The sequence below is a fragment of the Petaurus breviceps genome, unplaced genomic scaffold, assembly GCF_028583685.1.
Source record: "Petaurus breviceps papuanus isolate PSGF00001 unplaced genomic scaffold, PetGlider_PUasm1.0 90625, whole genome shotgun sequence".
Taxonomy (NCBI): domain Eukaryota; kingdom Metazoa; phylum Chordata; class Mammalia; order Diprotodontia; family Petauridae; genus Petaurus; species Petaurus breviceps.
The window spans coordinates 6,255,983-6,268,450 of record NW_027187289.1 but is presented as its reverse complement, the minus strand read 5'-3'; the positions used below and the strand labels follow the sequence as shown (position 1 = coordinate 6,268,450).

Sequence of the window (12,468 nt, the reverse complement as noted above, 5' to 3'; positions counted from 1 at the left end):
AAGAGACTCTAGTTTAAAGAAGTGCATTTCAAGAAAGAATATAATGCAGTAATGGAAACAAACTCAAATTGCAATTGAAGTTAAAATTAAGATATATTTTAAACCTTTAAAAAGTATAATTGAGGCAGAGTTCTTGAAACAATGGCTCATAAAATTTTAGAATTGGAAGTGTTTTTAGAAGACTTACAAACCAAAAAGAAGGAGGAGAAACTGAGGAACAGAGAGAATAAGTGACTCACTTAAGGTCATGCAACCAGCTAGAGACAGAATCTAGACTAGTACCAAGATTTCTCATTCCTTCTCTAGGGTTCTATCTAATATCTTCTAGTGTTCCCTGATCTACATATTTTAACAATGATATGCTTCTTCTATTCATCTCACTGACAATTAAAATGAAACAAAAAACTATTGTAGACAAAATTGTTTGGATAATTTAACATTAAGGTAACTCAGAGACTATTAAGCTATCAATGTCTTTGGTGACAGAAATCTGCAATGGTAATTTTTTTATCTGTGATTAATTTTTCTGTTATGTCAAATTGAGAAATCTACATTTGTAATAATTAATGGTCAAAGTATTAGAAATATTTGTTTCTACCATGATAGATATCTCTTCATGGGGCAGAATGTTTAATGGGATTGTCCAATCAACCAAAGATAAATTATCTAATTGAGGAAAAGTCAAGTAGGAAGGTGACTAGAAAGTTGATGAAAGCAGAGGAAGATTATCTCAAACAATAAATTTTCCTAGTTCTCACATAAGTGATATGAGGATTATACTACAAGAAACCTGTTTGTAAATAACATACTTTTTTTGTGTTATAGTTTGGTGTGTTATTTTGAGTGGGAGAATAATAATAGTTTGAATTCAAATAATGCTTTCATATGTTACTTTATTTTGTCTTCAAAATCTTTGAGGTAAGGTGTGACAATAAGTTGCAACCCCCATTTTATTGATACAGAAATTAAGGATTTCAGAGGTAAAAATGACCATAAGGTTACCCAGTTAATAAATTATTCAATTGTTCTGCAACCATTTATTAATCACTTATTATGTAAGATGCTCTGCGAAGTGCTGGGGATAAAAAAAAAAGAGTAAAACAGACTGTACCCTCACTTTTGCATTTGAAGATTCATGACACATGTTTGTAGCTGTATACAAAGTAGATTTAAAGTAAATGGCAGAACTAGGATTCCATCCAGGTCTTGACTCTAAAAAGGCAAAGATCTTTCCAGCACACATTATTCTGCTCACACCCCAGGAAAGTGGAAGAAACAAACTGTCCAGTTCATTTTATTATTAAGTACTACTTAAATCAACCTGAGTCACAGCACAGTGGCTAGTAACTGTTAGGTTGAGTCCTAAAGTCACATATTCACTTCAGATTAAATTGTTTCTGATTCACTTTTCCTAAGCTTTAAGAAGAAAGTCAATCTAGAGAAAACACTCAGGACCATGATGCAGTAATTGGGAAGGGTTAGACGCTAAACAGAGAAGTACAAAATATGACTAGATTCCAGATGATCAATCCTTCACTGAATTAATTTTACTGGCCTGATTAAAAGTGTTTCTATCCACCTTACTCAGATAAAGAGAAAAAGTGTGTGTCATTTTATATTAGAATATGAAGAGACCCCCTGAGCTGCAATGAGGCCCTATCTTACTCTAAAATGTTCATTATAAATGTGATCAGTATAATTATTTTTTTAGTGTCAAATGAGTCTTTTTTTTCCTCCTCCCTCCCCCTTTCACACTGAATTGTTAGCCATTGAGTTTAGTTTATTTCTTTGTCTTTGCCTCCCCACAATGAATTATCAAAATGGGGCAGAAGGAAGAGGAAAAAGTAGGAAGCCCGAAGCAAGAGCCAGGATCTGGGGTGTATACTAGAAACCACAGATCTGTACCAGCCAAGCATAAAGTATATCTCTCCCAAACCTACCTTCCTCCCCCCCCCTCCATTCCCCTTCCTTCCTCCCTCCCTCCCTCCCGGGTGCTTGTATTTCACTGTCACCCAAGGCAGAAATGTGTCCTAGACAGACTGAAGACTTGAAGAGCAGGGAGGGGAAAGTCTGTGGCATTGGAGAGAGACTTCTGGGGCTTTCCTTTTGTGACAATATTTCCACAAGGGACAGATGACCTCGGGACTACGGGAGAAAGAAGCTCAAGTTGTGTGTTAGCTATTTGTTGTCACTGGAACACAGAGGACGCTTTTTTTTTTGTCCTGCAGGAGGAAGGGGAGATAGAACATCAGTGTCTCAGTTATGCCTTCCCCAGTCTTCCCTTGGGCGCTATATCCTCTCCAGCTGCTGCTTTCCCAGCTGCTGCTGCCTTAGTCCCCTCCTTTAACAGTTACAAGGAGGGGCTTATGGGTGGGGTCTTTTCATGCCTGCTTGTATCACCTTTTTCTCTGTCGCCTTCCCCCTTTCCCTCATTCCACCGTACCACCATTCCAAAATGGACACGTTTGTCCTTTCTGGCGGCAGAAGGGGGATCCCCATAAGTTAGGGTGGGCTAGCTGTGGAGTGGAAGGAGTCAAGTCCCACTGTCCCACCCCTCACCTCCATTTCCCTCTCCCTGGGATTCAGTGCTGCAGGGATTAGCCTAGGCGGGCTAAAGCACATCGCCCTCCAACCAGAACTGAGAGTTCCTGGAGACCGGGAGACACATTATAACCAAGAAGCCCAGCTAAGCTGAAGAAGCAGTTGCTGCTGGATCTATCTATTTATTGGAGACTAGAGATTTCCCACTAACAGCAACGCACCCAAATTCCTTCAACTCGCCCTCCTCTACCACCACAGCCACCACCACCACCTCTTCCTCTTCTTTCTCCTTTTCCTTAGTCTTATGGTATCCACCGTCCTCTGTATACCCCCTTTGCTTCTTTCTTTCTTTCTTTCTTTAAAGAAATGAGGGAGAAGAGGTGGGAACATGGGAAGGTTGGAATGAAGCGCTTTGATTGCACATCTCTGGGGAGAAGATTGCTCTCTCCAGATGCTGATTTCTAAAAGCACTTAGCAATCACCAGGCAGGAGTCTTGAGCCGGAGGTAGTGGTGGCGGCAGCGGCTGCATGGGCCGGTGGGCATCGGAAGCCAGGGTGTTCAGAAGCGGCGATGGCAGCAGCAGCAGCAGCAGCGGTGGCGGCGGCGGTAGCAGCAACAGCGGCAGTACTGTGAGTGAGAAAGCCTGGTGCCAGCTATTCTCTGTGAATGACTGATTGCCTTGAAGCCAGCCAAGGCTCTCCTCTGCCAGCTCAGAGCCTAGGATCAAGAAATCTAGCCTCCAACCCCTACTGAACTCTTGGCCTGGGAGAGGCACAAGAAGGAAAGAAGGTGGCTTCAGTGGCACTGGAGGGAGCAGTGGAAAGCTGGGGTTGGGGGGTCCATAGTGAAAGGCACCAGTGAAGCCAGCAGAGTCCTGCTCCAAGTTGCTGGTGGGGGTAGGTGGCTGTGAAGATCTGGGTCTGCCCCTTACTTGTGCCTCCTGGCAACACGGCGAATCCCAGGAGGTTCTCACCTAATCCAAAGCCTCTTGTGTCTAGTACCGGCTAAGTGCATAGAGATGGGACCCAGCAGGGACTGAGCGCCCCCTCTCTCAACCTATTTCCAACCTTTCCTATCAGGTTCCCAAGCCCTCCTGCCTAGTGAGTGAGGAGCCTGTGTCCCATTCCTGCCCTATCTGCTTGATCCCCACTCTTTCTTCCCATCCCCATTCCTGTCCCCATTCCTAACCTAGTTGGGACTGGTCCCTGAGATACACCATGGCCGCGGCCATCGCTAGTGGCTTGATCCGGCAGAAGCGGCAGGCACGGGAGCAACATTGGGACAGGCCCTCGGCCAGCAGGAGGCGGAACAGCCCCAGCAAGAACCGGGGGCTATGTAATGGGAACCTGGTGGATATCTTCTCCAAAGTGCGCATCTTTGGCCTCAAGAAACGAAGGTTGCGGCGCCAAGGTCTGTAGGTGTTGTGCTTTCCCATTGACCGCTTCTGTTCCCTTCTCCCTCCCTTTGTCCCGTCCCAACGTCCCAAGGTTTCCCTCTGTTCCCTGTCTTCTCTTATCTCTGGGTCTATTACTTCCTCTTTCCTTCCCTTCCTTTCTTCTTTACTACCTTCCTCAGTTCCTTTTCCCCAGGAGCTGGGGATGCTGCTCTCTGGGGCAACCTGTAGCAACGGAAAACTTAACGGGGCCAACAGCTTTTGGCAAGTTTATAGCGCTCCTAGCTCCTGTTCTCCCTCACTCCCACTTGTTCTCTGGGTCTCCTGGGAGGGCCGGGAGGGGGTGTACTTGAAAATCTTTTCCTGCCTTACTAAGAACCTGTATCCCCAGAGGCTACAGCCTTAGATGATGTGTTCATTTTCTAGGCTCAGGTCCTTGAGGGAAATTCATTTTAACTAAATGAGCTCCTTTCATTCCCTCTCCTCCTCTACTCTACTTTCTGTCTACACCCCCTCCCCCATTTCAGCTTTTTGGCTGTTGGATAGATGACCTGTAGCTCCATCACAGTTGTCCAGAATTAAGGAATGGTCCTTTTTATTTCAGCAGCTCTAGGTTTAAGGGAAAGTGAGCGTATGGAATTATGTATTTAAACTCCCAAATGACTGCAATTTAGACCTTGAAACAGACAAGAGATTTAATTTTAAGCATAGGACTATGCCAGTTTCTCTCAGATCTGATAATAGGGGTGAGATGGTGTGTCTGAGTGAAAGATTCAGTTTAAAATGATTTGGAGAAGCCAAATGACCTAGGGATTGCTTTTTGTTTGATTAAAAGAGAGGAGATTTCACTAGGCAAAACAGTAACTGAATGATGAAGATTGTAAAAAGCTCATCTTAGTAATGATTTTTAAAGAAACAATGTGCTTGGTCTATGTAGCAATTTCTACATTTACAGCATTTGCTTAAGCAACTTCCTCCTGAGAACCATGAGGTTGTGTTCAGCTCTTTTACTTGATTCGACACCCAGTTGCTAAGAGCGGTTGCCTTTGAGAACATGAAGTGTATTCTATGTGTGAGAGAGGTTTGTTTGGTTTTCACTTTTGCTAACATTAACAAAGTAGGTTTGGAAGAAAAGAGAAAAATACATATATTGATATTGATAGGTGTGTCTGGGTGCACTGCACTGATAATCTCAATGCACAGGTGTATGTATTTGTTTTTAATGCTTTGTAGATCCTAATATTATGAGGTGAATGCATTCTATGGCTAGATTCTTATGTATATCTATTTTAACATATACATACATGTATATATGCATATGTATATCTATATTTCCATCACATTTATAACTACCTTATTGCAAAAAGACCAGAACTTATTAACAAAATGGCTAAAGCCAAAAATGAAAAAAAGAGAGATTTTTAAATAACACCTTCCAGATAGTGAGGCAGTGTTAGAGTGAAGAATGGGAATTCCATAGTATTAGCATCTATTCCACCCCCCTCCCTATTCAAATAATTTTCAACAGTATTAGATTGGAGATTTTAAGTAATTTGAGATTAAGTATAGAGTGATATCATCTGAAGATTTTCTGAATAAAAGATGAACTTTTCAGTTTGGTTCATGAAGATATTTTCAGACTAGTTTGGGAATGAATAAAAATGTTATCTGAATTTTTGATATTTTCTTTGGAGTATGTAACTTGGCATTCCCAAGGTATAAGTCTGACTAAATTGCCTTCTGTATTCATTTTAAGCAATGTTGCTTTGTGGGGTGTTGTATTTTTGTGGTGTTATTTATTTTCTATATGCCAAAATGGTATTTGTACTTCATCACTGTTGCTAAGGCTTATTTTGTAAAGAGTTTTTTTTTTCTTTTAGAAAATAAATTTCACCCAGTAGAGGCTTAAATTTGCTATCTATTTAAAGCAGAGAAATAACACTCTGCTACAAAAAAAATATATTTTAATATAAGCATGACTACCATTTGTTTGTATAGATTTTTTACAAGCACAGTATCATGGATTGATTGAGACATAAAATATATTTGTATGTCATTTGATAAACAATGACTTTGACTTTGGGATCCTAAGATAAATGTATATTACTTAACCATAGGGGGAGGGGACTTTTAACAGCTTTTCAAGTAGCCTATCCTTTTATTTTAAGTTCTGATGAGTCTTTTATGGCTTTTGCACCCAAAATATTGTCATGCCCTATTATTATATATAAATATATCATAACATCATCAAATAATAGGATGTCATTGTTGGAAAGAACTTTAGAAGTCATCTACTCCAATCCATGCCTTTCCAGCATTCCAAACAAATGATCCTCTATCAGATGCTTAAAGGCCTTCACAGATGTGGAATTCATTCCCCAAGAACCTGCTTATACTACTTTTAGACATTTCTACATCTTAGAAAAATTTTTCAATCACTATTACAACTTATTGTCAGAGAGGGAAAAAAAATGTTCCTTCATTTCAATTCCTATTCAAATTTCTTCTTATACAACCTATACCTACATGATAGGTGTATCTCTAGCTAATATAATTAGCTTCTGTTTTTATAGGTGTGAAGCATTTTAAGACCACTAAATATATTTTAATTTTCTATCAAAATAATGAAGTGTTTATCCAAAGACTCATAATATTGTATTTAAAATTATAGTCTCATCTATTGAATGTATATGTGTTTATGTATGTATATGTATTGTGTATATGTATATTTGTACTCTTTCTAAAAACAGGTCTTTACACAGTTGTCAAAGAGGACTCCATATATGAAAATGTGTGTATGTATTCACACATACAGCACATACATGATTTTTAATATTTAGATGTAAATTATCTAATGAGAGGAGCAATACTTCTAAGTGTATGACTTTGTGCATTCTAGGAATGAAATGATATATTTCTTCTATTATCTGTTTACACTGTTACATAAAAATACTTTCTTATATCTTTCCCAAGTCTATTCTTCATAGAAACCCTTTGAGAAAAGTACTTCAAATTTCATTATTACCATTTCCTAGAGAAGGGCACTGAAATTCACAGTGGTTAAGGTTCTATGTATACACTTCTAAGCAACAGAGAAAAGATTCAGATTCAGAGTGTTTTCATATCATGCTTTCTATGGAAGGTATTGTTGTTAAAGAAAAGATGACTTCCATGTCTGTTGAAAGCAGCCTAATGCAGAAGAAGGAATGTTGGGTTTAGAATTAGAAAGCATGGGGCCACTATTCAATTCTGTCCTCACTACTTGTGTGGCTTACCTTGGATCTCAGAATTTTTATCTCTAAAATGAGGATATTGGAATAGAGGTAGTTTTCATCTCCGATACTGTGATCCATCCATTTTCCCCAGTAGTCATGGTGACTTGCGCAGATTTGATTTTTTTGTTTGTGTGTTTTTATTGTTTTCTTTTAAGACCAAGAACAGGTATTAATAATATGCCTTTTTGAGTTGGAGTAGAGTCTTTGATTTTGAGTAGTGAAAATGTCATAAACCTACACAGTGATGGGAACCATTGAGGATAGCTAAATTAATATACTAATTAACTGGATTCAACAGTCAAATTCTTTTAAAATAGCATTGTTGTATTAGTCTACTTTTCAGATATTTGTTTCAATTTTATTGACCATATATTAAGCATATGTGCTATTATTTGCTTACTTTTGCAAATAATTTCATGTTTGTAATTTTTTAATTAATAAGTAAAAATAATTTTAAAAAACATGTTATTTTATATCTCATTTTTTTCTACATAATAAAAGGTCTTTTCATATATATGAATTTATTTATAAAATAAAACAGTGTGAAAGTGGAAAACTGAGAAATATTTCCTTATTTGATATCTCCTATACACACTGATGTCACTAATGGACACTTAGCCATAGTATTTAGGTTTCTCTGTATGATTTTAAAAACAAGCAGAAATTTAGTTTCTTTTTTCAAAAGCTACCTGAGACTTCTCTAACTATCATACTGATTACTAATTAGTTATCTATTTGGGGCATGTATTTAGATGCCCAATTGTTTATTATATTGAATTGGCTATATAAAACCAAATCTTTCTCTGCTCTTTGTGACAGTGAAACAGCATGTCATCATCAGTCATTATGAGAAAGGCAAAGTGACAGTTGCCTTTTGCAATGTGTTTATATAAGGAAAATACAGTGTCTCTCTATCTTTGAAATAAACAGGAAAAAAAGAGTAATAAACAACAACAACAGTCACTGCTATGGCTGATACTATTTGCTCATACCAGAAAATTTAAATACCACATCTGTTTTAGCTTCTGTGATTAAAAAAAAATAAGGAAATTAAAAAAAAATGACCCTCAAAGAATCAGCCAGTTCCCCTCACCCTGACTTGGGAATGCATTTCACAACTGTTGGAGACTATGTCTATTGAAGTGTTCGTGTTTCCACTTTAATGTACCTGTTGCTAGTGGGGTGTTTGTTGAGAAGCAGAATTGATAGACATGCAGAAATTCAGCTGAATCACAACCTGATTCCTGATTTTTTGAAATTGGAAAAGCATTGGTTAATTGTACATGATTTGAATTTATAAATGATACCATTTTAAATAAATAAAGTATGTGTGGCACAAAATTTGAATGGTACATTTTGGGAATGTGATCTTGGGATGTTACGGCCATGTGATTTACTTTCTGTTCATAAATACTGAAGCAAATACAATTGACATAGGAAGATAATTAATATTATGATGGTCCAATGAATACAATGAACCACATTAACTAGGTTCTCTCATGGAAAGGCTGCCCACTGACTTAATATTTAAATGAATTTGATATAAAGCCTATATAAAGTTGATCAAATATATATTTATAATACATATTTGAGCTGAGTCCCATTTTTACATTGAAAGAAAAAAAGAGAACACTTCATTGCTGCCTAGTGAATAAATATTTGTCATGGATGTCTTGGTATAGTATTTGGGGCATTATAATACTTCTCCTAAAAAGCAGTAGGTACAATTCTACATTGTCAGTCTTATTTGTCAGTTCAGACCAGTGAAAGGAATAATTAAAAAAATTTTTTTTGCATTTATTAAGAGATGTTGCATCATTTTAGAAAATGCATTTAGTGACCTGTAACCCTCTTTCTCTTGCTAATGTGTGTGCCACTGGTTTTCACAGTAGAAATTTCTGCTTCAGTATTACTCAAACAACTATGTTTAATTTAGTAGCTGTAGTGTAAAATTTGAAAATTAGATTTTGATTTGCTTAATTAAGATGGGAAATAAAAACTTATTTTTAAATTGAAATATTGATTTTACAAGTTGCAGATACCTAGACACATTTTTCTTGGCATTTTTTTCATTAAAAAAATTGTCACAAAAATGTATATTAAAAAGTACATACTACTGGGTATAGTATGATATCCACAAAATACTATTGTTCTGGCTTGTTTGTTGTTTTTAATTCCTAATTTTTAAATGCAAGGACATAGAAAGAACATATGGCCTGAGGACATAGGAGTATAGATTTAAACCTGGAAAGGACCAAAGAGAGCATCCATTCCAACCTCACTCATTTTATATTTAAAGAAACTTTGGCTCAGGAAAATTCACTGACTTGCCTGGAATCACAGAGCTAGTGAATTCTTGGGGGTAAGATTTGAACCTAGATCTTCCTCACTCCAATTGTAACATTCTATCCAGTAAATTTCTCCTCCAGAATATAACATGGAAGAACTTATAGTCGAGGAATGATAACTCAAAGATAGTTGATATATCTTTATTTTGTATAGGATTTTAAATTAATTTGAGGTTTTGTCTTTAATTTTTTCTGACATTTTCCAAGAAACTCTGAATTCAGCACTGTTTATGGAAAAGAAATATAGGCACTTCATTATTTAAAACAAAAAAAACCCCATCATTTTATGGGACTAATAACACCAAAGGGAAGGAATTCCCTTAATACAGATTTTTTGATAAAATATTCATTTGTGTTTCTATGTATTTTAATAGCATTCTATAAGCAATGAAAAGATATAGAATTTTATTGGAAAATGTAGTATGGCTTGTCTGTGATGTGGACTCTTGGAATATAGGTAAGATACCACTTGTTAACTTTTCTTGTCCATTGAAGGATCCTTTGGAGGACTGTTGAGAATCCTTACTAGATTGTAAACTCCTTACAAGGTTTTCCCCCTATTAGACATATAAGAAATACTTATTGGTTGATTGATTTTAATGCTGAGTAAACTGGTTCTTTAGAAAGAGGATCACCTTAATGAGATGTCTCTTATTGAACTACACCTGACCATATTGCGATTGCTAGTGGGAAGTGATAGAGGAAACTGAATTTTAATAATCTCTTCTTAGAAAGTCCAGAATTACTGTCACTTACAAAGTATTAGACTAGAAGTCAACTACTAAAGCTGCAGTAAATATTGGCTATAGAAGAGTGATAATTTAAATTCAGACATTTTCAAATAACTGTGCATTTTGCTAATGTTATTTTAAAAATAATTTAGAAGTTCAGTTTTATGGAAATGCAATATAATCAACCCTCAATTAACTCTGACATGGATGATCCATTTCCCAGGATATGAAATAGGTAGGTATTGAATATATACATCTCACTAGGGGCATCATTCTAAATGTTTATCACCCTACAGCCAGTGCTACATAGTTTTAAAGATTATAAAGAATTTTCCATGATCTATTCCTTTTTTCCCCTCACCATGAATATTGAGATTTGATTGAATTGTGTATGTATATATATATGCATATAAATAACATGATAAAAATGACCATTACATTTTGTGAAATTTAATATTGGCCGACATCAAATCTAGTCAAGGAATAGGAATATTAATCAAAATGTGAGCTGAAGTCCAAAATTACTGCAAGAAAAGTTTGGTTTTAATGATTAGTCAACTATTTTCATTTTAATCTAGTGACATGTCAATCAACACTATCAGTCTACACATGAAATTTGCCAAATCAGCCTTATAATCATAGCAATAACTACTGGTTAGACTTTTGACTATGTAAACACCAACCTGCGTGTATATCTATACTTGTGAATCTACCTGTAAAACTAATGGAATAAATTCCCTGAGGTATTTCCACATAGTCCAGACAAATAGATTGGGATTTACTCCCAAAGCTAATTGCTTCAATTCACGTAATTTTCTTGAGGGATCCACATTCTTTTTCATCTTTTTTCCTGGGGACATATTGATATAACAAATGTATTTAGACTTAAAAAAAATTCTTCCCTAGTACAACTATGAGGTTGAGGATTTTATTTTGTCAAAATAAGCTAAAAACAAAAATGTTATTAGTATCATTTTTGAGAACCAGTCATGTGTGAGTGTATAGATAAATAATACATTAGCATAAAATTTAACAATTTAAGATATTTTTCTTTTTAAATATAACATGGGAATAATTAAACAGCAACATGTGTCTAATGAATTATTCACCCAGAAAAAAATGCAGATTATTAGGTTTTCTTAGTCAGGATACTCTGTGGGTTTCTCAAACACCATCTCATCAGTTATGCATTGCCAGTATGTAACAGTGTTCTCCCAAGCACCAAGACTCAGATACTTGAAAGTTAGATTTATTATTTGGGAATATTATTTCTTCCCCAGCTACTTTGTTTTATCCCACGTAATTCCACTTTTGAGGATGTTACAAAATGACTTGGCTTTTCCAAAAAATTAATAGTTTGTCCTTTAAAAAACCATAGTGACTAAGTAGTACTTTAATTTTAAAAGCTCATTATTACAAATTATTTGGTAAGCGTGCTTATCCTATGCAGAGGTAGACCCAACTGTTTAATGTGGTCAGTCCATACTAGACAATGAAATCTGAGCCACATGCAGCTTATGTAATGAAAGCATTTTAGGCAACTAAAATCATAATAATTAGTGTCAGGCAAAATTAAAATTTCAGGTATTTCTTCAGAAGGGATTGTTCAGAAGGTCAAATGAGGTTATTTGAATGAGTTCATTATTTCTATATGAAGACCTGATTTCCAACATGTATATTTTCCATTGTTAAGTTCCAGGATTTTGAATGACAGGTACATTTGTTAGTGTTCCATAAATACTAGCAGTTACAATCACATTTGATTATGATCACTTTAAACTAAACATATTGTTTTAAAAATGTTGCCTTTTCCCCTTTTCTTCATTCCTGAGGGGTGTCTAGTATTAGACTTGATGAGGTTTTGGTATTTGGGAAAGAATAAGGTGAGAACAAAATGAAGACTAAATAATATTGCTTTCTCTCATTGAAATATTGATGACGTTTTCTCTTGATTTGTTTTATTATACTTTCTCCACTTAGCACCCAGTGGAGATAGTATCTGATTTTAGTTCGCTTTTATATGCTTAAAATAGAAAAATATTCTGTCATTAGAGTCTTAAATTTCTCCCTTTTTTTCAGGGTCTGAGCATTTTATTGCTCAATTTATTTTCATTCTTTTCCATATCATTTTTTTTCTCCTTGAACTTTACTAAACAGTTCCTTCATCTCCTTGGGTTCT

General features: G+C 36.0%; 1 protein-coding gene across 2 annotated transcripts in view; it reads left to right on the top strand.

Moving 5' to 3' along the window:
* The window catches only part of FGF14 (fibroblast growth factor 14), a 373,661-nt gene that overhangs the window by 108,498 nt on the left and 252,695 nt on the right, over nt 1-12,468 (top strand). The window contains exon 1 of one of the 2 annotated variants that reach the window (XM_069064207.1): nt 3,450-3,952. The exons of the other annotated variant lie outside the window; for it this stretch is intronic. Coding sequence (XP_068920308.1) covers nt 3,760-3,952 — 193 coding nt within the window. The 5' untranslated portion in view covers nt 3,450-3,759. Of the gene's footprint in view, nt 1-3,449; nt 3,953-12,468 lie in introns of those variants that run through there. 2 annotated transcript variants of the gene reach the window in all.